The sequence below is a fragment of the Stylophora pistillata genome, chromosome 1 (assembly GCF_964205215.1).
Source record: "Stylophora pistillata chromosome 1, jaStyPist1.2, whole genome shotgun sequence".
Lineage (NCBI taxonomy): Eukaryota > Metazoa > Cnidaria > Anthozoa > Scleractinia > Pocilloporidae > Stylophora > Stylophora pistillata.
The window spans coordinates 33,670,426-33,695,714 of NC_142519.1; the positions used below are offsets into that span (position 1 = coordinate 33,670,426).

The 25,289-nt window shown below is 38.0% G+C and overlaps 2 protein-coding genes, 1 long non-coding RNA gene and 1 pseudogene across 8 annotated transcripts in view; 1 reads left to right on the top strand and 3 right to left on the bottom strand.

The window, feature by feature from the left end:
• Nucleotides 1-1,777: 1,777 nt before the first annotated feature.
• Nucleotides 1,778-5,624, bottom strand: LOC111323746 (uncharacterized). Of its 2 annotated transcripts, none has more exons than XR_002694190.2 (4): nucleotides 5,082-5,624; nucleotides 3,362-3,404; nucleotides 2,734-2,791; nucleotides 1,778-2,174 (listed from the first exon to the last, which is right to left on the bottom strand). It is a non-coding gene; the product is annotated as an uncharacterized LOC111323746 (long non-coding RNA). The 2 variants fall into 2 exon arrangements; XR_015998604.1 differs by lacking the exon at nucleotides 5,082-5,624 and adding an exon at nucleotides 4,324-5,075.
• A 2,000-nt stretch (nucleotides 5,625-7,624) lies between these two features.
• LOC111323745 (uncharacterized) lies at nucleotides 7,625-13,651 on the bottom strand. The gene is made up of 2 exons (XM_022927176.2): nucleotides 13,011-13,651; nucleotides 7,625-8,971 (listed from the first exon to the last, which is right to left on the bottom strand). Exons 1-2 carry the CDS (start codon nucleotides 13,020-13,022, stop codon nucleotides 7,847-7,849), a joined length of 1,137 nt encoding a protein of 378 aa, XP_022782911.1. The 5' UTR covers nucleotides 13,023-13,651; the 3' UTR covers nucleotides 7,625-7,846.
• Nucleotides 13,652-15,092: 1,441 nt separating this feature from the next.
• The window catches only part of LOC111323713 (nuclear pore complex protein Nup107), an 80,221-nt gene continuing 70,024 nt past the window's right edge, over nucleotides 15,093-25,289 (top strand). The window contains exons 1-4 of one of the 5 annotated variants that reach the window (XM_022927132.2): nucleotides 15,093-15,339; nucleotides 19,934-20,016; nucleotides 22,469-22,526; nucleotides 23,103-23,148. In XM_022927132.2, the coding sequence (XP_022782867.1) occupies nucleotides 19,961-20,016; nucleotides 22,469-22,526; nucleotides 23,103-23,148 (160 nt within the window). In that variant the 5' untranslated portion in view covers nucleotides 15,093-15,339; nucleotides 19,934-19,960. Of the gene's footprint in view, nucleotides 15,340-15,813; nucleotides 16,517-19,933; nucleotides 20,017-22,468; nucleotides 22,527-23,102; nucleotides 23,149-25,289 lie in introns of those variants that run through there. The other 4 variants (XM_088752874.1, XM_088752871.1, XR_015998597.1 and 1 more) reach the window with 4 other exon arrangements.
• Nucleotides 16,524-18,861, bottom strand: LOC148742187 (uncharacterized; annotated as a pseudogene).

The window sequence follows — 25,289 nt, forward strand, 5'->3', positions numbered from 1 at the left end:
GATATGGCAACTTAGGATATACTCCGCTTATATACGGTATAAAAAAATTCTCATAACTTACCGTCTGGCCCCTTTTTTTCTGGAATTCATTAAAATAAAAATAGAAGACCGGGTAGAAGATTGGATATGGAAACTTAGAATGTATTCTATTCATGGGGTGAGTTTTCAGAATTAACCCCGTTTTTTCGGAATTTATTAGAAAAAACGGAAAATCAGGGATGTACCGAGTTATAATTCATTCGACACGTCGGTCTTTTTATGACATGAATTGTTTTTTTTTTTAGAATTCTCTGAAAATAATGAAAAATCGGGTAAACATTACACATAACAAGTTGGGATATGTTTCATTTGCAGGACGAATTGTCCGATTTTACCCCATTTTTAACAGAATTCTTGGAAAAAAAGCAAAGAAATGGGACAAAGATTGAATGTGACGTGTTAGGTTGTATTCCACTTATAGGATGAATACTCAGATTTTACCCCGTTTATTTAATCAAAAAACGGAAAATCGGGGTGAAGATTGACTATAACTATGATGTATCCCACATGTGGGATTAATTGTTAGATTTTACCTTACTTATCTCTAATAAACGAAAACAAAATATGGAATATTAGGGCAAAGATTTGATATGCCAACTAAGGTTATATTCCACTTGCGTGAAGAATTGTAAGAACTTATCCAGGTTTTCTTGAACTCGTTGAACAAATGGAAAATCGGGGTAAAGATTGGACACGGCAAGTCATGATGTTAACGACTCGAATTGTCCCGATTCCCGTTTTCTACAGTTAATTGAACAAATCGGGGTAAAGATTGGATGTGGAAAAGTTATGATATACTTGTAGGATGAATTGTCATAATTAACCCCGTGTTTCTAGAGTTGACCGAGAAAGTGGAAAATTGGGGTGAAGATTGGATTTGGCATGTTAGGATATATTCTAATTACTGGATAAATTGTCAGAATTTATTTCCTTTTTTCGAGAATTTCCACATTCAATGAAAAATGGAAAAAGGAGTTAATAATGGATATGTCAAGTTTGGAGGTATTGCACATGCAGGGTACGAGCTGTGAAATTGTTTTGATTTTCGAATGCACTCAAAACATGGAAATAGGGATAAACAGATCTACTGCAGTTGTAAGTTAGATTGCTGGAAGTGCACCCTTAACTCGCGTAAGAAAATTTTGGGTCGGGGGTAGTTGTCGGAAGGCTATCCCGGGGTGAAGTCAATAATTTTAGCCGGTACTTTGTAGAATACCCTGCACAAAGCCTTGGGATTATTCGACTAATATCACTTAGTTTGAGGAAATTATTTTGCTGGAAAAGAGAATGTAGCCTTCCCCATAAAATATTTATCAGTCTGTAAGTTTTGGTGTTATGTTTCACCACTGTGATGTTCTGATTGTTGAAAAGGGTCTGCATATTATTCACACCCTTGGAATTTAAGTCAATTTAGCGTTAAAAATGTCTTCAGGCAATGAGAAATTTTCCCAGAAGTCGCTGTATACACAGATGCATATGCATATATTGACGGCAAACTATTAATTTATCTTTGCTTGACAAGCAGAGCGAACGTCTACGTAAAGGCCCACGGGTACTATTCACCGCCAGATAAAACATTGTAACAGAATAATTGAAGGGTCGATTGCAGATGAACTACTGTCGTCTCATTCCAACGTGCTGCCTGTTTACTTGTGGAACCGAAGGAGAACTTAACATGACATCAAGAGTCACTTAGTAGGGCTTCACAAAAGAAAGGTCTATGTAAGCAAAGGACAAGTTTTAAATTTCTCTTCCAAATATTTAATGTCTTCCGATCACATTGACGTACTAATATGGCTGTCCTAATATAAACAAGATCATCAAGCTCACTTAAAAATAAAAAAAGAAACAATATACATTAAATTTATATCCCTGATAGAGTAGTTTTCCAAAAGATCATGATTTCACATATTCGAAAAAAAGAGAAATTACTGAGTGACATGGATATCATATAGGTTTAAAATTTTAAAAGGGATAACTTAAGTATAGGTATGTGTCGGAAAAATGATCTTCTCCCCTTCTTTGTTTCTCTCTTTTCGTTTTCTCCTCCCTTTTTCTTTGTTCTTCTCTTCCTCTTTCTAGCTGCTCTTCCACAACTATTTCTTGTTCCAGCCAGTCCATGTTAATCAAATGCTCTTCAAAACATAAGAAAAGTATCACTTAGTATTATCCATATACGACATTTTACAAAGCTGTTTAGCCCTGAGCCTCGGTGGTTTAATCCTTCCTTCAAAATCCGTAAACATGGCCGTCCAGTGATAGCCTTTGTCAAAAATATCACCACCAATGTTCATACTAGAGATACAATAACGTTCACCCTAGAATGTGCACAAGAACCACTAGGGAGAGTACCTCTTTCCGTGCCAATATTCTTTGATATGCCTGACATCTAAGTTACTGATTATTAATTTTCAAGTAATGTTTTATGTGAGAAAACAGTAGTTTGATTGCTTCTCAGGGATGAAATGCACCAGTACTTCACTCTGCCAGACACCCTCATCTGAAGTTATGTGTAATTCATAACAGCCTTATTCACTGGTTTTAAACCTCAAAGCAATTTTAAGAACTCCCTTAAAACATTCAATTTAAAAGAGACAATTTCCTGTTGAATTGTAGGTTAGCCAAAATTCTGTTCTATACTGAAAGCATGAGAAACCCTCTCAGGATGGCAGAGAAGAAATTAGTTTATCTCACCACGTGGTCCTCCATCTTGAGCCATGGTAGTCAACTCAGCAAAAATTGATCAACAATCCTATTTTAAAGAGAACGAGAGAATATGGGTGGTTACCAGTTTGCTCAGCTCCCAGGTATTCAGAGAAAAACATAAGAGGATATGCAGAGGCTAAAGCCACTGTGTATCAAAGTATTCACTTCAATATCTAAAAGTAATGTAAATTTTTCGTTTTTAGGGCCGATTTATATGAGATGACTTAATCGCATGCGACAAGCATAAGGTTACTTCCCACTTTCGCAGGTGTCCTTCGGGAAAAATTTGTTTGTACACTACAGTAGTTTCACTAAACTCCTAGCAACCTATAAATCAGAAGAAAGCTTCATAAATGTTTACGATAAAAATATACCTCAAGCAACTTTTCTTTCAAGGACATGTCAGGACCCAATAAGGCGTGAAATGACCAAAGGGTCTTCTATTGAATTAATTGGACATGGAATGCTGCAGCACCAGCTAATTGGCTGCACAGTCTTATTCACTATTCACATTAATTACACAACACCCGTGCAAAGCATGTCAAATTAAAAATCACAAATATGGAGAGGGCAGATTACTTTCAATAATTTAAAGTGCAAGCAATTTGTTCCTTACCATCATTATTGTGTGTTTGCTTTCCATTTACAGACTCAATTGGCTGTAATAAAAAAACAAATTCAAACAACTTCTTAAAGTAAGAAATCACAAGACTAAACAACAAGTGTAGAAACTTAGACATACTTAGGCTAAAACTCAATTAAAAAATGGAAACCTACCTCCCTGCAAAAAAATTATACCACTGTCTTTGATACCATCCAGTTACTCTCCTATTTTTTTTTTCACTTTTCTTTGCTTTTAATTTGTAAACGCATATCATGCTTCTCCTCAATGGCAAGAGTTTCCAAGAAAACCCAAATAACCGGAAAGAGTATTGGCAAGAAAGATAACCAAATGAGCAGTGCTATCAAATTAGAGCTTGGAGCAATTGACCAACCTGAATGACTGCTACATCCGATTCTTTTTTCTCAAGTCTATGTGAACTAGATTTGGAGCAAGAGTGCAATACCTTGCCAAACATCTGCTAGGACTCACTTAAAAGTGCGCATGATTATCATCTCTTGCTGAGATAGCACTCTTCACTTCAGTGTTTTTATTACTACCCATATGGAGGCTTTGGTAGGATTGTGGAAAGGAGGGACAATGTGTGAGCAGGTAGGGGGGACCAAAATGACAGTGTGGCAGCCATTTATTCTCACTTGGATGGCAAAGTCTGGGGAACCTTCCCCTTGAAATTTAAAAGTTTGGATGTCCAAAGGGTCCATTTTTGGTTGCTATTTCCCAAGTTGGCTAAAAATTATAGCTACTATGGGGGAGAGTAATGACATTGAATTAATGAATAGAGTAGTTTTTACATATCTGACATATGTGATGTCTGTGTGGCCCTTGATTGATTTTTACCTTTGCCTTGCTCAAAAAATGAAATCGTGCTGAGGACAACATTAGATTTTGGGTTATGGTGCTGTGATTTCTAACACAGAATCTTTAATGCAATTACTGATGGTGGAGGAGTTAATTACCGTATTTATCCGTGTATAAGTCGACCCCATTTTCAAGGTTGAAAATCAAATTTTTCATAATTTCTAGTAAAGAAAAATTCAGACCAATAGAAATTTCCCAAATGGCTGATCTCTTATTTCTGAGAATGTGTTGAAAACACAGTGAATGAAAAAAAACTGCAGAGCAAAATGTAACCATGTGCTGTGAAGTTTAGTAGCACTTGTTTACATCACCACGATTCATGATTTAAGCATATACGAGCACTTCGATTTACTGGAGAAGTAATTTACCATCTTTTGTAAATTGTTTTGAAAATGAAATCTTCATGCATTTAAATAACCCTTTGAATGGAGACTTAGCAGACTGAAGGAACACCGAAGAGCTTTGAAGGATCGCTTGATAAAACCACTGCCATCTTGGAAACTACACAATAACATAGTTGGTCCATGCACGTAACAAACAAGACTGCGTGAGAAAACAACATTTTACTTTTAATAGAAGCCAAATTGTGGTGACACATCATCTCATTATAACTTACACTCTAGGAGCTAAATTTTATCTTTCTTTGCACAAAATGCATTTTCATTCATATTCATTCATATCAAGACCGGGCGAGAAAACAACATTTTACTTTATTTTACAAAATGCATTTTCATTCATATCATTAACAAAACCAAAGGAAAATTATGCTTACACCAAGGAAAGCAATTAATCACCACCTATACCTTTTCACAACTAGTGCATAATTTGCAAAGGAAATGTTTACAATGAAGCTTACCACCTCATTGGCACTTTTGTTTACTTTGCTTTGCTGCTGGTTCTCATCCATACCTGTATGAATGAAATTAAGTAAGGGTGAAAAGATTTGTATTTTCTTTGCAAAGATAGTTGCAGAGAGTGTCTCCACTAATGTATGGATCACCAAACGCTCACAATGAAAGCCCACAAGACCAAGTTCTTGCTCTTGTAGGAGCAATAATTGCTAATAATAGGCAATAATTAACAATTATTCCACAGGCGCGCGTTGGATAAGAGATGATAGATAGCCAACGAGGCGCGTAGCGCCGAGTTGGCTATAATCATCTCATATCCAACAAGCGAGAGTGGAATAATTGTTTTATTAAAAAAACGCCCCCAAGATATTAGACAAATCTTCTCGACTTTATTTTGAGAGAAGAAACCGGATTTAACAATGTACAGAAATTAGATTATGGTATATTGGCTCATATACCATAATGGCTGAGCCAATAAAAAGTCTTGAATTGCATTATCCAATGATCCAGTTTTTAATAATAGCAATTACTAAAAACTGGATCATTGGATAATGCAATTCAAGACTTTTTATTGGCGTAGCCATTATGGTATATGAGCCAATATACCACAATCTACAAATATGGTAAGTGCACGCGTCAGCTTAAAATCAGAAGGGAGCTAATACATTGAATAAAATTAAATAATTTAATTTAACGTTTTTAATAAAACAATTATTCCACTCACTTTTGTTGGATACGAGATGATTATTGCCAACTCGGCGCTATGCGCCTCATTGGCTACCTATAGTGTGGTAACCTACATCCTCGGAGACCCAGTGGCTGTGGGTCAATTTCAAGTTAGGGCATGAAGAGCCCCTGGGGACATTGTCTTACAAAACTAGTTCCAAACGGTCGCAGTTGTTCTGCCATCTGATTGGTGCCAGAAAATCTTCGTGTTTTTCTGCCCAATCAGAGTGAAGTGTGCTTTGGAGTCCTTTCGTGTGTTGTAACACGGACAAATAGTAATAGCTCAGTTGCTCGCTATGTTTGTTTGGGCCGTGTGACAGAGATTTGCTTGAGGTGAAAAGTTTCAGTCTCAGCACACAATGTAAGAGAAATCGATCAGATTGTCCGCGAAAATCTTACCGGAAATTATACTGAATACTTCCGCAGGTATCACTAGAGAACGTGTTTTAAAGTTTGCGAGGTTTGTATACAACACGCTGGTTGCAGTCATTGATATGTTGCTTTAAACATTAAATGAGATTTGTGCTTAAATCTTTCTAGATTTTTTGCATAATTTGCTGTGACTGAAACTTTGCCAATCCTGTGAAGTTATTTCGTCGCACGGGCCATGCAGGTATGTCGAGCAACTGGCACTTTCGCCTACGTAGCTTTCTGCTTTCTGTGCGCGCCAAAATCTAATCTTCGCTTTACAGTAAAGTCGTTCACAATATGGCCTAAGTTCGTGGACGACCTCCCGCAAGCGCTTAGAGAAAGCTTAGCTGTGTTTCCGGTTAGCTAATTAAAATCTGAACAAAAACTTATTAACGAGAACATCATGGGAAGGAGAGGTTTTTTCGGGAAGTTACCGAAGGGGTTTGGAAAGATTTGGATATATCAACAAAGTTGAAGTGGTAAATTGGCCACCGTAACAATTACATCAACCATACCGGAGGTTGAATTTTTGCATAGTGCCATACAACTGATGAATACATGTCTTCCATTGTATCCATAATAACCGTCAATGTAGACACTATGAGATTGCTACATGTAACATAATAAAAATTATAATGAGGCTGGAAGAAAATCACAAATTTTCGGTCATTGAAACACCGAGATCTGAGGACTCAATGAATCCAGGTTAGTAGTTACTCGGACACTTTATCATGCAGCCACACGAAATCTACAGCATTTAGCCCGAAACTTGGACGCGATCTTTGAAGAATAGTTGTAATACTTAAATTTAACAAAAATACTGGCATGAAGTGCAACCTTACCTTACTAGTTCCGACAGAAAAGCACAACTTCGATCACCGACGCACTCCAAACTAATAAGGGAAGGCACAAGGCAACGTCAAAATTAATTCTCGTCTTCCTAAGCTTTCCAACGTATCGAAGAAAATTTCGCGCTTAAAAGCGCAACCAGAATCTTAATCTTTCACCAATCCGAAGTGTCCCAAACAGCATCAAGGATAGCTCGTGAAACAAGGATATCCCGTGAAATTGTAAAATTAAACGAGACTTACCTGTAAGCTCAAGTTTGATTGAGATTCTACCGTAGCATTTGCAGAAATGAGGAGGTCATGTGAGATAGCAAGCATGCGGTTCAAGCTCGGGCTTTAAAGACAAGGTTATTTGGTGACCAAGTGTTCCACCCGATGACATATCCAGGGTGGGTAAAGTATAGGGTGGGTGTGACCTCCTCATTTCTGCAGATGCTACGGTAGAATCTCAATCAAACTTCAACTTACAGGTAAGTCTCGTTTAATTTTACAATTCTACCTCACATTTGCATACATTCAGAGGTCACGTGAAACTTCAGAGCTCATGTCACCAAATAACAAAGTTACATGGAAAAGTCACAACACAATTTAATACTTCCAGTCTGAATAACAACAGTCTTAGTCAATAACAGCTGTGTTCAATAGTAGTAAAACCAAATATAGACTTAAACACAGAGTTTCCAAGAGAATAAAACAATGAAACTGCTAAACAGGCAACTAATTAACTTTCAAGCACTGCCTCTGCAAAGGCATTGTGTGCATGTTTAACTGGCTTATTACAGAATTTAACAAAAACAGAGTCTGAACGCCATCCAGCAACTGCCAGAATATCCTCCATAAGGACTTCGGGCCAATTTGGCCGCAGATGTTGCTGCACTGTGGCAGCTGTGTGCCTTAAATACTGTAGTGTTGACGCCAGATGCGGCTAATGTTTGTTTTATCCAACGACAGATGGTGTCTCGTGAAGCAGGTCCAGGTGGCTTGTTGTAACAAAGTAGCAATTGTTGGGATGTTCTTAGAGTCGCTGTTCTGGTAAGATATTCCTTTAAAAATCTAACAGGGGATAACTTTGAGTCATGTGGGTACTTTTTAAGAACTATGGGGGCCAAGTGTCTGTTCTTACCCCCATGTCTTGAAGTTTGCTTAAGAACTTCAAGCAGTCTAAAACTAAAACTATCCTTAGTGTTTGACATACCATCAAGAGATAAGGCTTTTAATGTCTGTAAACGTTGTGCAGAGATAAGGGCAAGCAGAACAGTAAGCTTCATTGTCAGTTGTTTCAATTCCAAACTTTCATTTTCTGGGAGACTCTTGAAATAGTCAAGAACAATATGGGGGTTCCAAGTTTCAACATAACGAGGGAGGGCAGGCTTCCTATTGAAAAGCCCTGCCATAAACCTCTCTACCAGTGGATGGTCACCTAAATTAACAACATCAAGTGTTATAAAGGATGATAGAGCACTTCTTGTTGTTCCAATAGCACTGTATCCTAGGTGGTTGGATTGATGGGTAAGAAACTCCAAAACCTGTGCCACAGGGGGTGTTGTAGGGTTATAATTGTGTAGTTTGCAATCCGATGTCCATTGAGAGATACTTGAAGTATACTGTTTCTTAGTTCCATTTCTCCAAGAGTTGAGCATAATTTCTATAGCTTGTTGACCAATTCCCTGTTTTTGAAGCACTGACCTGATACAAGACACCCAAGAAGTTGCAACTTTGGATACAAGGGGTGCACTTTGCTTGAGTTGTGAGCTTGAGTCAAAGTGGTTTTGTGAACTGGTATCATCACTGGCTGTTCTATCAGCATCTTCAGCAACACGGGGTACCAAAACTGCATTTCCCATTTTGGGAATATCAATATTGCTGTGGTCTGGTACAATTGCAGTGTTTGTAGAACTTTCCCAATGAGGCTAAATGGGGGAAAACAGTAAATTAACACAAAATCGGACCAGTTAAGGGAAAAAGCATCAACTGCATATGCTGAGGGATCAGGTTTCCAAGATACATCTCTCTCTACTTTATAATTTAACCTTGAGGCAAACATTTCAACCTGAGGTGTCCCCCACTTCCTTGTTAGCATTTCATACCATTTTGGGTCAAGAGCCCATTCCACATCATCATTAAACTCCCTGCTGGCTTTGTCAGCTAATACATTTAAATGTCCAGGTAAGTGGGATATTGTAACAATAAGATTCCTATCCTTACACCAAAGGAGAATCTCTCTTGTGATTTTATTGCAAAGAGAAGAGTATGTTCCACCCATGTTGCGCATGTAGGCAACAGCAGTTTGGTTATCAGAGAGAATCTTAATGTGAGTGTTGTGTAAATTACTGCAGAAAGAACGCAGACCCATTTGGATAGCTTTCAATTCTAGGTAATTTATATGAAACGAGGCTTCAGAAGCTGTCCATCTGCCCCGATGGGTTGTTTGATCCTTCAACAACACTCCCCCACCCTTGTAGTGAGCCGTCACACCTAAGGGTGAGTTTAGTTGGTGGTAATGTAATAGGCTGGGGGTTTTTATCAACATTTTTGACCCACCAACTTGTGTCTTGCTTGGCTAAAGTCGACAGGGACATTTTAGCCTCTAAATTCATCCCATTCATCTTTAGAGCCTCCGTTTTTCTCTCTAAACTTTGGTAGAAAAGGGGCCCATAAAACACTCCAGGAAAACTGGATACCATTAGCCCTATTAGCGAGGCAACTGTTCTTCACCGTATGGTGACAGAACCCTTATTTAAAACTAACAAGCATCCCTCCTTAACTTTAGTGATCTTATCAGGAGTCATGGATACAGACATAGTATCTGAATTGATGATGAACCCTAGGAATTTGACTGCCTTTTAAGGCTTAGTGCATGATTTGGAGTCATTTAATACAAAACCTAAGGATTTCAGTAATTGGATGGTTTCATCAACATGGGTGTTAAGTTCTGCTGCTGTATCAGCAACAATTAAGATATCATCGATATAACCCACTAGGCACACACCTTTAGCCCGCAGTGTTGCATACACAGGCTTCATAAGTTTTGTAAACATTCTAGGGGCAGAGGCTAAGCCATTAGGCAAACAAATGAATTCATATAATGTACCGTGAAAGTTAAACCTTAAGTACTTTCTGTGCTCAACTGCAATTGCTACAGAGTAGTACACATCCTTTAAGTCAAGCACTGCCATATATGAACCTAATTTCATAATTTGTGAGGCAGACTGCGGGGTCTCCATTTTAAAATGGTGGTATGTGATGTAGTCATTAACCCTTTCACTACTATATGCTAATTAGGCCCAAATCCCATTGTTCCTGAATATTTAATTAGGCACCACCAAGGCTTCAACACAAAATCAAAACATACATGCTCAGTAGATTTTAATGTAATGTTATGAGCAATAATGGAAAAAAAATTACAGTCTGATTGTTATTTCATTCATTCATAAGTTTGATTGCAACTAATCTGGTAACAACATTGAGCATTGACTCCAGAAAGTCGAGAAATGAAAAAAAATTCAAATTTGCTGCCATTAATGCTGGCAATACAATTGGTTTGTTGAACAACTAACGTGCAAGGCAACGAAAAACATGGTATATTCCCTACAAATATTTTATAAAACAGGTTAATAGTCAATCTAAGATGTTGGAACTTGAACAGGTAAGTTCAAAAGAGTTTATTCGGACTGCATGTGGAACTCATTGTGGCATGTGGGACAGAGCGCAACTTTGCAGAGTTTGCACTCGAAACGCGTCTCCACTTTATATCCTTTCGGGGTTCTCCTGCCAGCCTTGATACACTGTACGCACTTCCTCTTTCTTCCTTCTACATGGACAGAAATATGCTGTCCTGGATCTACGGCAGTTTGGTCTACAGCATCAAGGGAGCGTCTCTTTCTCTTCCTTTGAGAAAAGCCATCGATGAGTTGTTTGGCAAGCGCCAGCCTGAAATCTATCAATGGTTTCTTACGCCGTCCTCCACGATGAATGTTAAACAGGACATAGGCATTACAAATAGACAAATTAAATAAAAACCAGAAAATATATCTGTACCACTTTCGTGATTGCCAGCCTGCATAGTAAAATGAGCGAAGCTGATCTGCGCGATCAACTCCTCCCATGAAAGCGGTGTAAACATCGGCAACTCGCGGCTTTTGAATTTCGATAACATTGCCTTTTTTCTTTCGCGGCACTGGTCGGGAGGGTTCACTGTGAGAAACATTTGTCGACAAGAAAGAAATATCTCGCTTGTCATGCCATTTAGTGAATACTAGAGGGCCACGCTGTGCAGTTACAATGTCTCCTTGCTTAAGCTTTCGTTTCGCACATGGCGGCAAGTCCTTCCTGTTGCAGCGAACAGTTCCACATGCGTAGGTGTTCTGAGCAAGAAGACAATCAAACAGAAAAGAACTTGAAAAGAAATTGTCAAAAAATATGTGCCTGTTTTTATTTAGGAAAGGAGTCGCCATTTTCATCACGACGTCATATCCAAGGCCATGAATGCGATGTCCGTTTGCTTCTTGTCCGAGGTAAACAGAAAAATTCGACACGTAGCCATTGCTCGAATCTGCCGCCATCCAAACTTTGATGCCATATTTCGTTGGTTTAGCGGGCATGTACTGGCGGAATGATAGCCTTCCTTTAAATGCTATCATTCCCTCGTCAATCGAAAGGTTTTTCGACGGCTCATAAACATTTTGAATTTTCTCCAAAATGTTATCGATGATCGGACGCACTTTGAATAAGCGGTCATAATTATCGTCACCGCGTGGTGGTTCTTGAGAAGAATCGTTAAAATGAAGGAACTGACTAATCTCCTCGAATCTGTTCTTGGTCATAATATTTTGTATGCCGCTATTTCCAATAAATGAATCGGACGACCAATACATCGAAATTCTTGGCAAGCTGTTTATGCCCATTATAATGCACATACCAAAGTAAGCATTAAGTTCTTGAGCAGTGACATCTTTCCACTTGTCAAGTCTCGTTCGTTCATTTGCCAATTTCTTCCGCGCGTATCGGTTGGTTTCTCGGACCATTAAATCGATAATGGAAAGGTCAAAAATCAGGTTAAAAAAGAATTTTTCGCTCGCTTCATTGGGAACAGCGACCTTGATTCCTGAAGTTGTAGTGAAGTTGTTAATCACGAGGTCCTCAAAATCTTGCGACCACAGAGTTTCATCGTCGCTTTCGCTCGAACTTTCTTCGTCTGATTCGTTTTCACTCTGACTCGCTAATCCTTCGAAATCTATGTCAGATTCCGCAGAACCCTGACCGTCTGATTCATTGCTATTATCTTCATCGGACGATCCGAAAATTTCACGATATTCTTCTCGGCTAATAGAATGCGGTGCGGCAGCCATATTTCAGGTAACGCGGAACTAGTAAGTTTTTAACATCCACTCTCTACCCTAAAGGGGATGCTAATTTGTGCGCAGTGAGAAAATTCTTATTGGTCAATACTCACTTTAAACAATGAAAACAAAAGGGTGAGTAAATATCGCCTAACAGGGGAGCACAGAGTCCCAAAAATAGTCTCGGTCTCTTTGGCCGCTTTTGGCCGCTCTAGGAATAACGTGACATTTCCGGTTGGCCGCTTTTGGCCGCTCTAGTAGTGAAAGGGTTAAGCTTCTAGAGGTTTAAAATAATCCTTTAAGTGTTATCCTTTTTGGGCCTGGTAAATACTGTTGAGAGGAACTGGCCCTGGCATGCTTCTGCCTCATGTATGACTCCCTTTCTAAAGAGTTTAGTTATTTCACTCGAAATAATAAGCGAATTCTTCTGACTGTACACAAACTGTGTTTCAAACCCAGATTGTATAGGCTCAGAATCAAACTCAATATGACAGCCCTGGACTATATCAAGGATTCTACTATCACTCGTAATTTCTTTCTATTTGGGCAGATAGTAAGATAACCTGCCAGCCTGGAAGGGCTCACTGTCAATACATAAACAAGTACTCACCAGAGAAATCATTTGGGGCTCTGGTAACTCCCTTTGTGATTCTTGTTCCCGGGGTGGCTCTGCCCCCAGGCATATAAGTTTTTTGGCCAAAATGATCCCCTGTTATTATATGTGCCTTCGCCAACGCAAGAGCCTCCATTGCTGGATGGGTATTTGCTCTTGTGTAATTTCACTCCAACTTTATTTTCATCCCCAATATCTTTTAGTTGCTTTTGTAAGTTGTCCCCAAACCAAGAGTCTGTGAATGGGACCAGACGTGAGCAAGGTGATGAAAATTCTTTTCCAATATCAGGTTTCATCAAAACACTCCTTTGCATGTTAACCTCGTAGTTCACATGGGTAAGCAAGGATAGTGCCTCTAGGCTCAACTTTTTCATTGATTGTACTTGCTCTAAATCAAGTGTTTTGGCTGTCATAAGTTGATCAGCCAAGCGGGCTACAGGAATTATTCCCTTCACCAAGGCCTGCTGCATTTTAAACACATACACGTCAAGTTTCTTTGTGGAGTCTCTTAAATGCCACCAAATTCCCCCGTTTACTCGGGTTGCTTTGACATTAAAGTGCACCTAAACCCAAAAATTTTTTTTTCGCTTAACAAAATAAGCACATTTTTTGAAGTATTTCTGTGCAAAATTTCTTTTATTTGCTCAAATCTTCAATTTTCTGTGCCCAGTCAAAATACGGAAAATCGGCCGCCATCTTGCCCCACGACCGAGTTTAAAGAGGAATGGCTCTAGCGGGTAATGTGACGTCAAATCGAGAACACGAAAGTCTGTGTTTCACACATTTTCACATGTTTGGGAAGGTTGTAGTCGATGTTGTCCGAAAATATGCCGACTAAGTGTGTTGTAGAAGGATGTAGCAACGTGCGAAATTTGCAAGAGGGTATCACGCTTCGTACATTCCTCATACAACACACCTAGTTGGCATATTTCGGACAATATCGACGACAACCTTCCCAAACAAGTGAAAATGTGTGAAATGCAGACTTTCGTGTTCTCGATTTGACGTCACATTACCCGCTACAGCCATTCTTCTTTAAACTCGGTTGTGGGGCAAGATGGTGGCCGATTTTCCGTATTTTGACTGGGCACAGAAAATTAAAGATTTGAGCAAATTAAGAAATTTTTGCAGAGAAATACTCCAAAAAATAAGCTTATTTCGTTAAGCGAAAAAACATTTTTTGGGTATAGGTGCAGTTAAAGGCAATTTTCAAGCCTTAGTTGCCTTTACATCTTATCTTTCAAAGTTTTCTCAGCAATTTTACTCCGAAACATTTTGTTTAGGAGCTTAGTGAGTTGATCACTTCTTAGCTTGTCGCCTGTGGCGTCATCTGATTTGTACTCCCTGAGTAGCTCATTCAGGAGCTCATCTTCAGGTTCTGGGGATTTTTTGTCATTACCAGACCCAAATTCATCCCGACAATCGGTCGAGTGTAAGATATTCTGTAAAAGATCTTCGCAATCTTCTCAATCATTGCTCATGGAGCTTGTTCCCGCCATTTTCGTCACCGATTCACTCATGGAGCTTTCTCGGCTAGTAGCCACTTTGGCCTTTTTTGCAGAGGGAAGTTCGGTAGCATGACTACCTTAAATTTTCCTTTTTTCCCTCACGGAGGGGTTTTCAGTCATGGACTTTGTTAATTGCAGGATTGCCTCAGTTAACGTAATGACCTGCTTTGCTGTTGAGGTTTCTTCAGTTGATGCTGTGCCACTCGTTTTGGCGCCTTTGGATTTCGCTGGGGCACAAACATCTGGATCTTGTGGAGAATCGCAGTCACCTTCATCTTCGAACTCCAAGGAGAGATCGTCGACATCTTTCTCTGCCATAGTTCCAAAAACTGGCTCTGAGAAACGGGTAATTCCGCTAAAAGTGAATTTTGTATTCCTGTCAAGAAATTACATCGTCATGCGCTCGAAGTCAAACTCGCACTAAGCTGGAAGAGCATGCTTGTTATCTCACGTGACCTCTAAATGTTTGCAAATGCATATGCTTACCTTCGAGCCTTCTTACAATTTTACATTGCATCCCACCCCTAGTTGGGAAGTGACACGCAGAACACACGTTCACAACGGAAGACACAACTGCAACGCGCACGATCTTGAACTAAACTAATCGAGAAACCCTGGGCATGAGTTAAGAGATGCCTTCTTTGATGGCGGCAAAAGTCGAGCTAATGTAGCTGCAGTTACAAGAGAACTCTGCAGTACTTAAATTCATTATAAAGCACGAAACTACCTTTGGTCTCAAGAGAGGAATAGCAGCCGTCTGCTTCGGAGCTTCAAAGTTCAGAATTTTACCTTGGCGAGTCAACAGACAATTATCTTTGGTAGGTACTTTGTTTGAACAAATATGCACGTTGTATAACTTTAAGAAGTAATCGCACATTGGAAACTTGCTCGTTTGGAAAAGGGATGATAAAATGGAAAACTTCAACGTCGATCGAGATTTGCATTTGCTAAACGCAGCAAAGATGCCAAGACCTCAAGCTAGAGAGAAGAGTATGGCGTTCCATTTCCGCCAAAATTCAATGTTCTATTTTACATCGTACTTTCCACAATATTTTTTACATTTTGCGTTTGTCATTCGAGTTTGCACTGGCAATTCAACTTTATTGCATTCAACATTCAACTTTTGTTTATGCAAAATTTAAGTTATCGCTTTCGACATTCAACTTTTTAGAGGCAACAGTGTAGTTTTCGAATTCGACTCCCAAGTTCAGTGGAATCCACATTCATGTTTACGCATCCAACATTTATCATTTGTCCTTTAAGTTTTGGCTTCCGACCTCCGACTTTGGGCATTGTACTTGCAATTTTTCGCGTTCGATATTCAACTTTTCGAATTGGACTTTTACCCGATGGTCAGTGACTGAAGGAGATCGTGGGCGCAATCACCCTGAGCCACCCCTGCTCAAAAGGTGGACGATAGGGACGAGAGAATTCCCAGTCGAGTGGACTCGGGAGACCTTTCTCCACTCCCCACCAGACCAGACTTCGCCATCAGGTCGAAGGTGGCCGAGTTCTTTAGTGGGGCGCTTGTGACTCGTTTGCATCTCTTCAGCTATTTTAGCTTACATTTTCCCGAAATTCACAAGTGCTGCTAAACTTTAATCAATTTGTGTCATCTTGAAAAATATGATCCAGCAAATGTCTGATGACAAGGCGTATTTGAATTCAGCTGTCTTGGATATAATCAGTGCTATAGACAGATTTAGGGGATCTGGAGATCCATGTTTAGATTTCCAACCAATAGTTTTCAAGTTGGATTTTCTGCAAAGAATAGCTGTTAGTCTTGACGTGGATGAACTAGTCTCAGAATTGATTGGACATGCTTACAGGATGTTGGTAGAAATCGATCAAAGAAACCATATTAACTGTGCATATCAAGCTCTACTGCATAATGGAGGGACACGAGAGAGACCTTCCTATGAAATCAGCGAGGAACAGCTTCATTTTTTACTTCAGCAAGGGTTTAAAGTATGTGACATTTGTAAAATTCTTGAGGTGAGTGTCAGGACGGTTGAGAGGAGACTGAAAATAATCAAAATTAATAATCATTCAGACAGAACCTTCTGAACTGCCAAAAATCTCTGACATAATAATTACGCACCTATATGGGTGATTTACTCTGAGTAAAAAAAAACCAGAAAAATAAACAAAGATAAGAGTATTGCAAGCAAAAGCTTTAGGAAAAATATTTAATTCTACGATCGATGCCTTCCAGCATACAGCGCGCATGAAGTGATCAAGATGGAGCTGACCTACATGTACTTGCATCAGTGCACGAACAAACTAACTTCTTCATACTTAACAAAGGTTGCCCAATTCTTACTTGGAGGTGGTGTTTCTTCCAGAGAAGAAAGACGCTCAGCTACCCTCAAGAGGGTGGCTCTCACTTTGCCTAAACTAGCAGATTGCGCAGCAGCATCGATATCTTGCCAACCGGTGGCCATGATTGTCCCTCGACAGCTAGGGAGTCGAGAAAGGTCTCCCAAGTCCACTCGACTGGGAATTCTCTTGTCCCTATCATCCACCTTTTGAGTTGTGGAAAGTACGATGTAAAATAGAACATTGAATTTTGGCGGAAATGGAATGCCATAGAAGATACACTGTTCATTATGCCAAGAATGTAGAACGTACTTTGAGGATGTTTTTGGCAACTAAGCTGTATCCAATGACCTAACATCTAATCCCTTCATATTTCAGATTTCATTTTTTTTTTGTAGCAGTCAACCCTGTGGTAGCAGCACTTTTTGATTAGGTTGATTTTAAGATTTCTCCCACCTCAGCAGAAAATCAAAGTGAAATGCTTTGATATGATTCTTTTAACTTTTGTGCTACACAATTATAATGCTGAACCTGAATCTTTCCATTTGAGGGGAGCTATTTTAAAATTTATGAAATCGTGTTATTTGCTGATTTTATCAGATCAAGGAAGAATGATATTGAGATCTTTTCCTTATTTTTTAAATTGTTTTGATCATTGTATTTCTCACATGACTTCTTAATGTGTGGTCCCAGAAAATATCCATACCCCCCCACGGAAGATCATTGGAAATTTTGAGGGGGAGGGGGTTCAAGGGGTAGGGGGTTTTGTGGGAAACTACCTTTCCAAAGGGTAACGAACCATGTACAAAACATTTAAAGCAACATACGATTGATCTGAAGCACAAAAACGTACTCACGTACGTTGTTTTGAAACAAAAGTCAGTACTCTTGGCCATTGAGATAAATTTAACATCATAAGCTTTAATTTTTCTGTTTTTCTTTGAGTTAGCTAGCGCTACAACCTCTCAAAGCTAGGAACGGATCGGCCAACCGGGGTAAAAACGATTAAAAATGGCCGTCTTGGAGTACTTTCGTTCCCATTTCTTACTCGACCTTCAGAAAGCCCGGCTACCTAGCTACTGTAAATCGTGACGATGTTCACGAAACCTAGTTAACATGTGTGTGCTAGTGAATTTTTCGGTCTTTAAATAAGAATCAACCTGAAGAAATATATAGACAGGTAAAGACGAGCGATATAATATCCCGATGTTTTGGCGACTTCATGACGCCATTATCAAGGGTACAAATGAAAATAAAATTAACAAATGCGAGTTCAAGAGTTACAACTAATTTGCATAGGGGAGGTAGCTTCACAAATACTTTAGCATGGATAGAATCCGTTTGCATGTTCAAACTCGGTGTTAATTGTTTGATGTAAAGCATCTCATTGACAAGACAATCAAATTTGTTCATGCACTTCTTGAGAACTTTGAAACAGCTAAGAAGGTCCTCAGGGACAACACCTGGGTGGTCTTTGTCGTAGTGCTTGCGTACTGAAGATGATGTGCTCTTATGGCTATCCACGCGGGCATTTAAATGGCTGCGTGTGTAACCAACCTAGCTCCCTGTATCACACAGGTTACATTTAAATTGGTACACTACACACTGTTGATTAACCAGCTGTGGTTTGGTCTCACATTCTTTAAGGTCTTGGCCAATTTTCCGTCTGACAAATACGGGCTGGATTGTGGTTTAGAGCTTAATGCTGAGGTCTTTCAACTGCGTCTTAACAATGTTAGTGGAGTCTTGGTCCTTGAAGGGTATGACTACTCGGGTTACATCATTTTTCGCCAATCTTCCCAATGCCTGAAATGGCTGCTGGTCAGCAACTCTCGAGTTAATGAAGGTGTTAATGGCGGAGTTGATAAGGTGGTGAGGATAGTCCAAACATGAGAATAAATACTTCAAGCGCTCACACTCCTCAGAAAAATAAAGCCATGAAGAGGACAAACAGTACGTGCGATCAAGCATAGTTGTTAATAAGTTCCGTTTGTACCGGTTGTCAACGTAACTGTGGTAGTGGACAAGTAAACCAGTATTAGTAGGCTTAACATAAACTTTCATCTCAATTTGGGGTGCACGGTTTAGGAGCTGGGTGCCAAGAAAGGGGAGGGATGGGCGTGGTTCAGGGTGTGTAAGAAATCCGTAGCTGTAGTAATGTTGCGCATTATAGTGAGAGTGTCATCAACATATCTGCGATGCCTGATTATCGCAAACTGATTCTATCCGTGCTAAATTATTTGTGTAGCTACCTCCCCTATGCAAATTAGTTGTAACTCTTGAACTGGCATTTGTTAATTTTATTTTCATTTGTACCCTTGATAATGGCATCATGAAGTCGCCGAAACGTCGGGATATTATATCACTCGTTTTTACCTGTCTATGTATTACTAAATCTTTGTTAACCTGAAGAAAGTGACAAAATGTGTAGGTAAGGGAACCTTGTAAGTTTCTGTTTTATTTACTATCGTTTGCAAAGTTGTTTAAGCGAGTGAAACGTTCTCATCGGAGTTAGCACGAAAATGTACGTGGAACAGTCGACGTTTTAAATCAGTTTAAATTTTGCAACCCAGATGTTTAAGCGTATAAATTATCTTGCATAAAAACAACACGGATATGATTTGCCAAAATGATGGCAAAGAAACTAAAAGTATAAGCTTAACAAAGCGTTATATATATTTTTATTAAAGTTAACCTTAATGTTTTCAGTGTTGTAATAAAATTATACTGCATTTATGTAACCAACTTGGTATTCACTTTCTCTTTTTATAAGTACAAAAACCACTTTGAATTTGTGAGGGTGGTAAGAAGTCCCCAATTAAAATTCTAGAAATTCCTGGGGGGAGGGGGGGTCATCAAAGACCACTTGGAATGGAAAATCCTGGGGGGTGGGGGGTGCAAATCAAAAAGTCTTCCGTGGGGGGGATGCATATTTTCTGGAACCACACAATGCCATTTGGCATGATATGGTAGGATTTCTTTCAATTAAATTTGTAGCCATAAGGTTATGGTAGTACACTGTATTACTCACCTCATTCTCAGCGAAATCTTCACTTTGGTGAATGATTTTTTTTTTAATTATCCAATTTTTAGTACCTATTAGGAAAGAGCTGTGATCCCATGGAAATGGATATAGGTATTGATGACCAAGTGGAATCCCAAATCCAGACTCAAAGGTTTGTGTACTTGTACTATTATATATGGGTTATTGACCAAGTGTGATGTCAAGATGGCTGAATGTTGGCAGAGTTCTTCCTTTGCATTTTCATGGACCAAAACTATCATTGAAATCATGTAAATAAAGGAAATGATCACCACCCTAAGGATCTTTGATTTTAAAGAAATTCTCCTTGTCAGTGCCAACTAAAAAGTATAGGGAAGAGTATGAAGAACATGGATACTGATGTTAGTGTGTAAAGGCTTCATTTCTTAGTCTTGAGATAAAATTAATGTCAGTAGTCTGTCTTTTTTGTGAGCAAGCTCACAGAGGGGTCCATTTTTGGAGCAATATATAATAATAATAATAATAATAATATTTAATACTTATATTGCGCTTTTTCTATAAAAATACTCAAAAGTGCATTACAATATTATTATTAAACCCAGTAAAATTACAATATTTACAGTAAAAATTTCCAGAGTAATTAGTAAAACATAGAATTTTTTTAAAAATCACAATATTAAATTAAATGAATAAATAATCCAACTAAAAGCCTTTTTAATTAAATATGTTTTAACCGAGTGTTTGAAGGAGTTGATTGATGTTTCCTGTCTTATTGGCAGAGGAAGACTGTTCCATAAGAAGGGAGCAGATATTGAAAACGCGCGATCTCCCATAGTCTTCGTTCTTAGCCGAGGTCTTTCTATATATCTTGTTGATTAACTGCACCATGAAAAATCAGGACATCCTTGGTCTTCAAGGGGTGACTTCTCAATAATTGCAATTAATTTTTAAGTACTGTAAACATGGCAGGTAAGCCACATCCAGAATTTGGCCACTCACATTGTGGAAAAAGCTTTTTAAGAGAAATCAAAAGGAGTCTTGAGAAAGTTGCTTTATATTGGTTGCTTCATCAATCGTATACCCTTGTAAATTCATTAACTTCGAAAATGGAGAATGCTCTGAATCCCTACTTAGAATTTTAGCTGTAACACTATGGAGGTCACAGATGTTTGAACTACTCTGGTATTGTTTAACCAGTATTTTTTTTTTTTCATTCCTGTCAGATTTTTAATAGAATTTGACATAAAACAACAGGAAATCTTTAGTTATTTCATTATTTGGGTTGTTTATATCTTACTAGGCAATTGATCAGAAAAAGGGGTACTGGACCTAAGTAGCTTTGGAGACACTAATTTTCATTGCATTACAATAGATAGCAAAGGTCTTTTTCACTGGCAATCATTTCATGTTTTCTCATGTCATTAGTGTTTGATTCAATGGTGATTTTGAAAGGATAAACTACATGCAACTCACTATTAGGTGTCAAAGGGTCAATGAAGAAGATTTAACTGCAAGAAATCTAAACTTGTTCTTATTAACAAAAACAGCTCTTAGGAGCATACATTTCCAAGGAATGACTTTAATTGTCCAAATTTGTGGCATGTTTTTAGAATGTTCCTGCATGTTGTAGCACCACTGTTTTATTACAAAAGATTTGTGGGAAATGGTGGGGCTTATCCACTAGTTTTCATGGTTCTTTTAGGTGGCAACACTAAGTGATGGAGTTGGATGTCTTGTAAAGAAAGATAATTGTAAACTCTCCTAGTTCATTAACCTTGTATGGTATGGTTACAATGGAAGTCATGATTGTTGTGTTTTAAAAATAAAGAACAATATTAATAAGATGAAAGTGAAAGAAAACTGTGATGGCTATGATGCACAACCACTAACTTGGTCTAACTTGAATTGTGTGGACAGCTGAACATAATTATACTGCTAAGGACATCCATGCTCTTGAGAATGTACAGCGAGGAGCTTCAAGACTTGCTTTAAATCAACGCAAAGGAGACATGTCCTATGAAGACTGATGCGAATTGCTAAAATGACCTACTCTTTCTGACCATAGAACTTATTTATCTTTAGTTGAGTGTTATAAAATTGTTTTTGGTTTTTACCATTTAGAATGTGAAGGCTTTTTTGATTTCGCTTCAACTAGATGTATGAGAGCAAATCATCAGTACAAACTTTACGTCAAATCGGCAAGACTTAATTGTTATAAACATTCGTTTTTCATTAGGATTGTTAAATTATGGATGAATTACCAAGAAACATAGTGGAAGCTGATACTCTTCAGCATTTTAAATCTCAGCTTAAATTGTACCTAAATATTTAATTGTAACTAAGTATTTTAATTTCATTTAGACTTATTTTTTAGGGAGTTTTCAAATAGGGATAACCTCTTAACTTCCTTTTCTAGAAGCATCTTTTTCCCTTTCCTTTTTAGTGTATATATAGTCTGCTTCTGGAATAAATAAAGTATGTTTAATGTTTAATAACATAACATTATATAATGAATAGCAATAACACTGAGTTCTACACAAGTTAGCAATATATAATAAACACTAAATTTGGGTTCAATTTACAATCAACACCACAATAATATTCTTGTATTCATGTCCAAACAGATCAGGCCTGAAACAGAAGTGTAGTCTTATGCCAGCAGAAGTGACAAAAGCCAGAGAGGTATCTGTTGTATGGAGAATCTTATTCCCTTTTAATGCTGTTCTTACCTCAAAAAAATTGCCTAGTATTGTGCAAAATTAACACAAGTGAAGTCATAAAATCAGTTTTGGTAGTCTACCTGATTGAAGTGTTTTCTTAAAATAAAATCATGATCGGTTATCAAATACTTTTCAAGGTTTTGTCAGTGCTGTAGAAGAAAAGGAACAGCAGTGATTAAAATATCTCAGGAAAATTTATTTCTTTGTGGAACAGAATTTTTTGTTCCATCAACCTTGATCCTTGGTTCTTCCTTTCTCAATTTTTTTATTGAGTTTCCTAGTATACAGTGTAGCTGCTTTGCTGGTGAGCTATTCTATGTTTTAATGCTTCAGAGGACCTTTTCTACTCTGTGGAAAGCTCATCCTGTACCTTCAGGGGAAAAAAACTTCCCTCAAAATTTTAGTACTTGTCAATATTTACAGCAAAACAAAAAGTGCCTTAATATTCTTCAATTTGTTGCAAATTTTGCTCAATGCCAGTTTTCCTCAAAAATCCCTGAAAAGTTGAAGTTACTTTTGCTCAAATGTTTACTTAAAGGATGATGTAAACAGTGCATTAAAACGAAGAAGCCATATTCAGAAATGTATCCTTTTGCATAAATGATAAGTGACATAATAATTTTAACATTTGGTACAATGAATATATGAAGTTTTAACATTCTTATATACATGTACCTAAAAGACTAGCTATTTGGTCACAAGGTTTGAAATGGGTAAACAAGAATTCAAAACAGCTGCTTAAGTATGTGCTGCAGACAACATCTGATGGATGAAATTCTTTCTCCACTCACCAAATATTCATATCCACAGATAAATTAGCACTAAGATGACTGACAGAAGTTCTGTAAAAACCCACAGATAAGCTGCACCCTGAGTTTAGCAGCTCAAATTTTGGAAAAAAAAGTTTTTTGAGAGAAATGAAAAAAAAATCTAAAGGTGAGTCTTGAGAAGTCTTCTTCATCCACTGTTCATGGAACGTAAACTCGCTATTAACATTGCAATGGAAAATACTTCAAAGTCTTGCCCACAATTTTAGCACGTTAATAGAATGAACATCGTTTCTACCAACTCTGACATATGATTGATCTTTTTCTGGAAATTTTTGACAGGAATTTCTTCATTCAACACAGTTTTTCCATAGATTTTTTACAATGCAACAAGAACTCGAGTGGATCATTCAAAGCCTTGTAACCAGGCATTAGATCGGAAGTGAAAATGGACACCTTTTTCAAATGTTCTAGCAGGTAGGCCGCACCCCCGATTTCTAGCAACAATTTTTGGAAAAAAGGTGCAGCTTATCTGTGGGTTTTTATGGTAAGTAAATATAGAAATTGGTACTGTATCAACAACCTTCTCGAATGACTGAATGATATTTTTCTGAAAATTTAATAAATTGAGAGAACCTACATGATCCAAATTCTGTGTCAGTGAGGAACTACCAAGTGATCCCAATGTGATATATAAATCTCATGTCTAACGCTCAGTCATGTGTAACACAGGGCTCAGAGTACAGATACATGGATGTTGCACATGTTGACATACAGAAATAATTTATTATTGCGTGAGGTCGACTGCTGGTCGTGGTTCTTAAAAACTATATGACTGGCAGTCAAAAATTTTTCAAAAGATTTAAGAAACTGAGACAACCATTGCAATCCAAACTAATTATATATTGACAAGGAACTGCCAAGTGATCTGAGGAGATTTCTAACTTTTGTGTATAACACTCAGTTTGCGCTTGGCGTTTGTGCGGAAGTGAAATGGAAAACCAAAACAAACACAGAAAACTGCAAACTCACGGTAAACGACAACAACCGTTAAACAAACCACCACTTGATAAACTAAAAAACTTTCAACTCTTCTATAAGAAAATTGCACATGTCAAAAATAAAAAGGTCTGCGTGATTTGCTTACAATATTATCAAAGTACATAATCCCAAAGTATGTGCACGTTAGTCACGCATGCACAAGTTTGTTAACGTCTTAGCGGTGTTAGTGTTTATCCATAATTTCATTCCAACGTCAACTTGCATTACAAAGGGAAGAGTATGCTTGTCATGAATCTGTCAACTGTTGTGAACAATGTACATGATCAACTTCTGTCATCGCAAAGAGGACCAAGACAAGATAAACAACTTCATATTTACTTGAAATTTCACTTTTCCCAGCCTTCTTCAAAGATGTAAATTTTCTCTGAAATTCCCTGATTTTTTTCCATGCATTGAAGTAACTCATTTTGGCCTGAATTTTCGTGAACTATGACAATCATGCCTAACATCATCATGCTGGAAACAAAGATGTCATCTGCTTCAATCTCCTAGTTCAGTTGTCTTTGAAATGTTCTGAGCACACTTTGGTACCAAATGTCATTCAAGTCTTTATTTTGATCTCATTTTATTCTAAAAATCCATATCTTTTTTAGAAGAAACTGAAAAAAACCAGAACACTAAGAAATCAAGATGAAGTTAAATTTTTTTCCTAGTTTCTGACCATTTACTCATGCAGTTTAAAACATTTATGTGACTAGAGGTTGAGGAAATATGGCATGGGTACTTAACTTCTGAAGCTTAGAATCCTCAAGGTATTCATGAAAAGACAAATCCAAATTTGTGGGAATGTTGTTACAAATGCAACAAAAGTGAACTATTCTCTACACTTTACAGTTAATTTGCTATAGCATTGACTGTTGTTTACCAAGTTCAGACCATGTGACAAATCTATGACA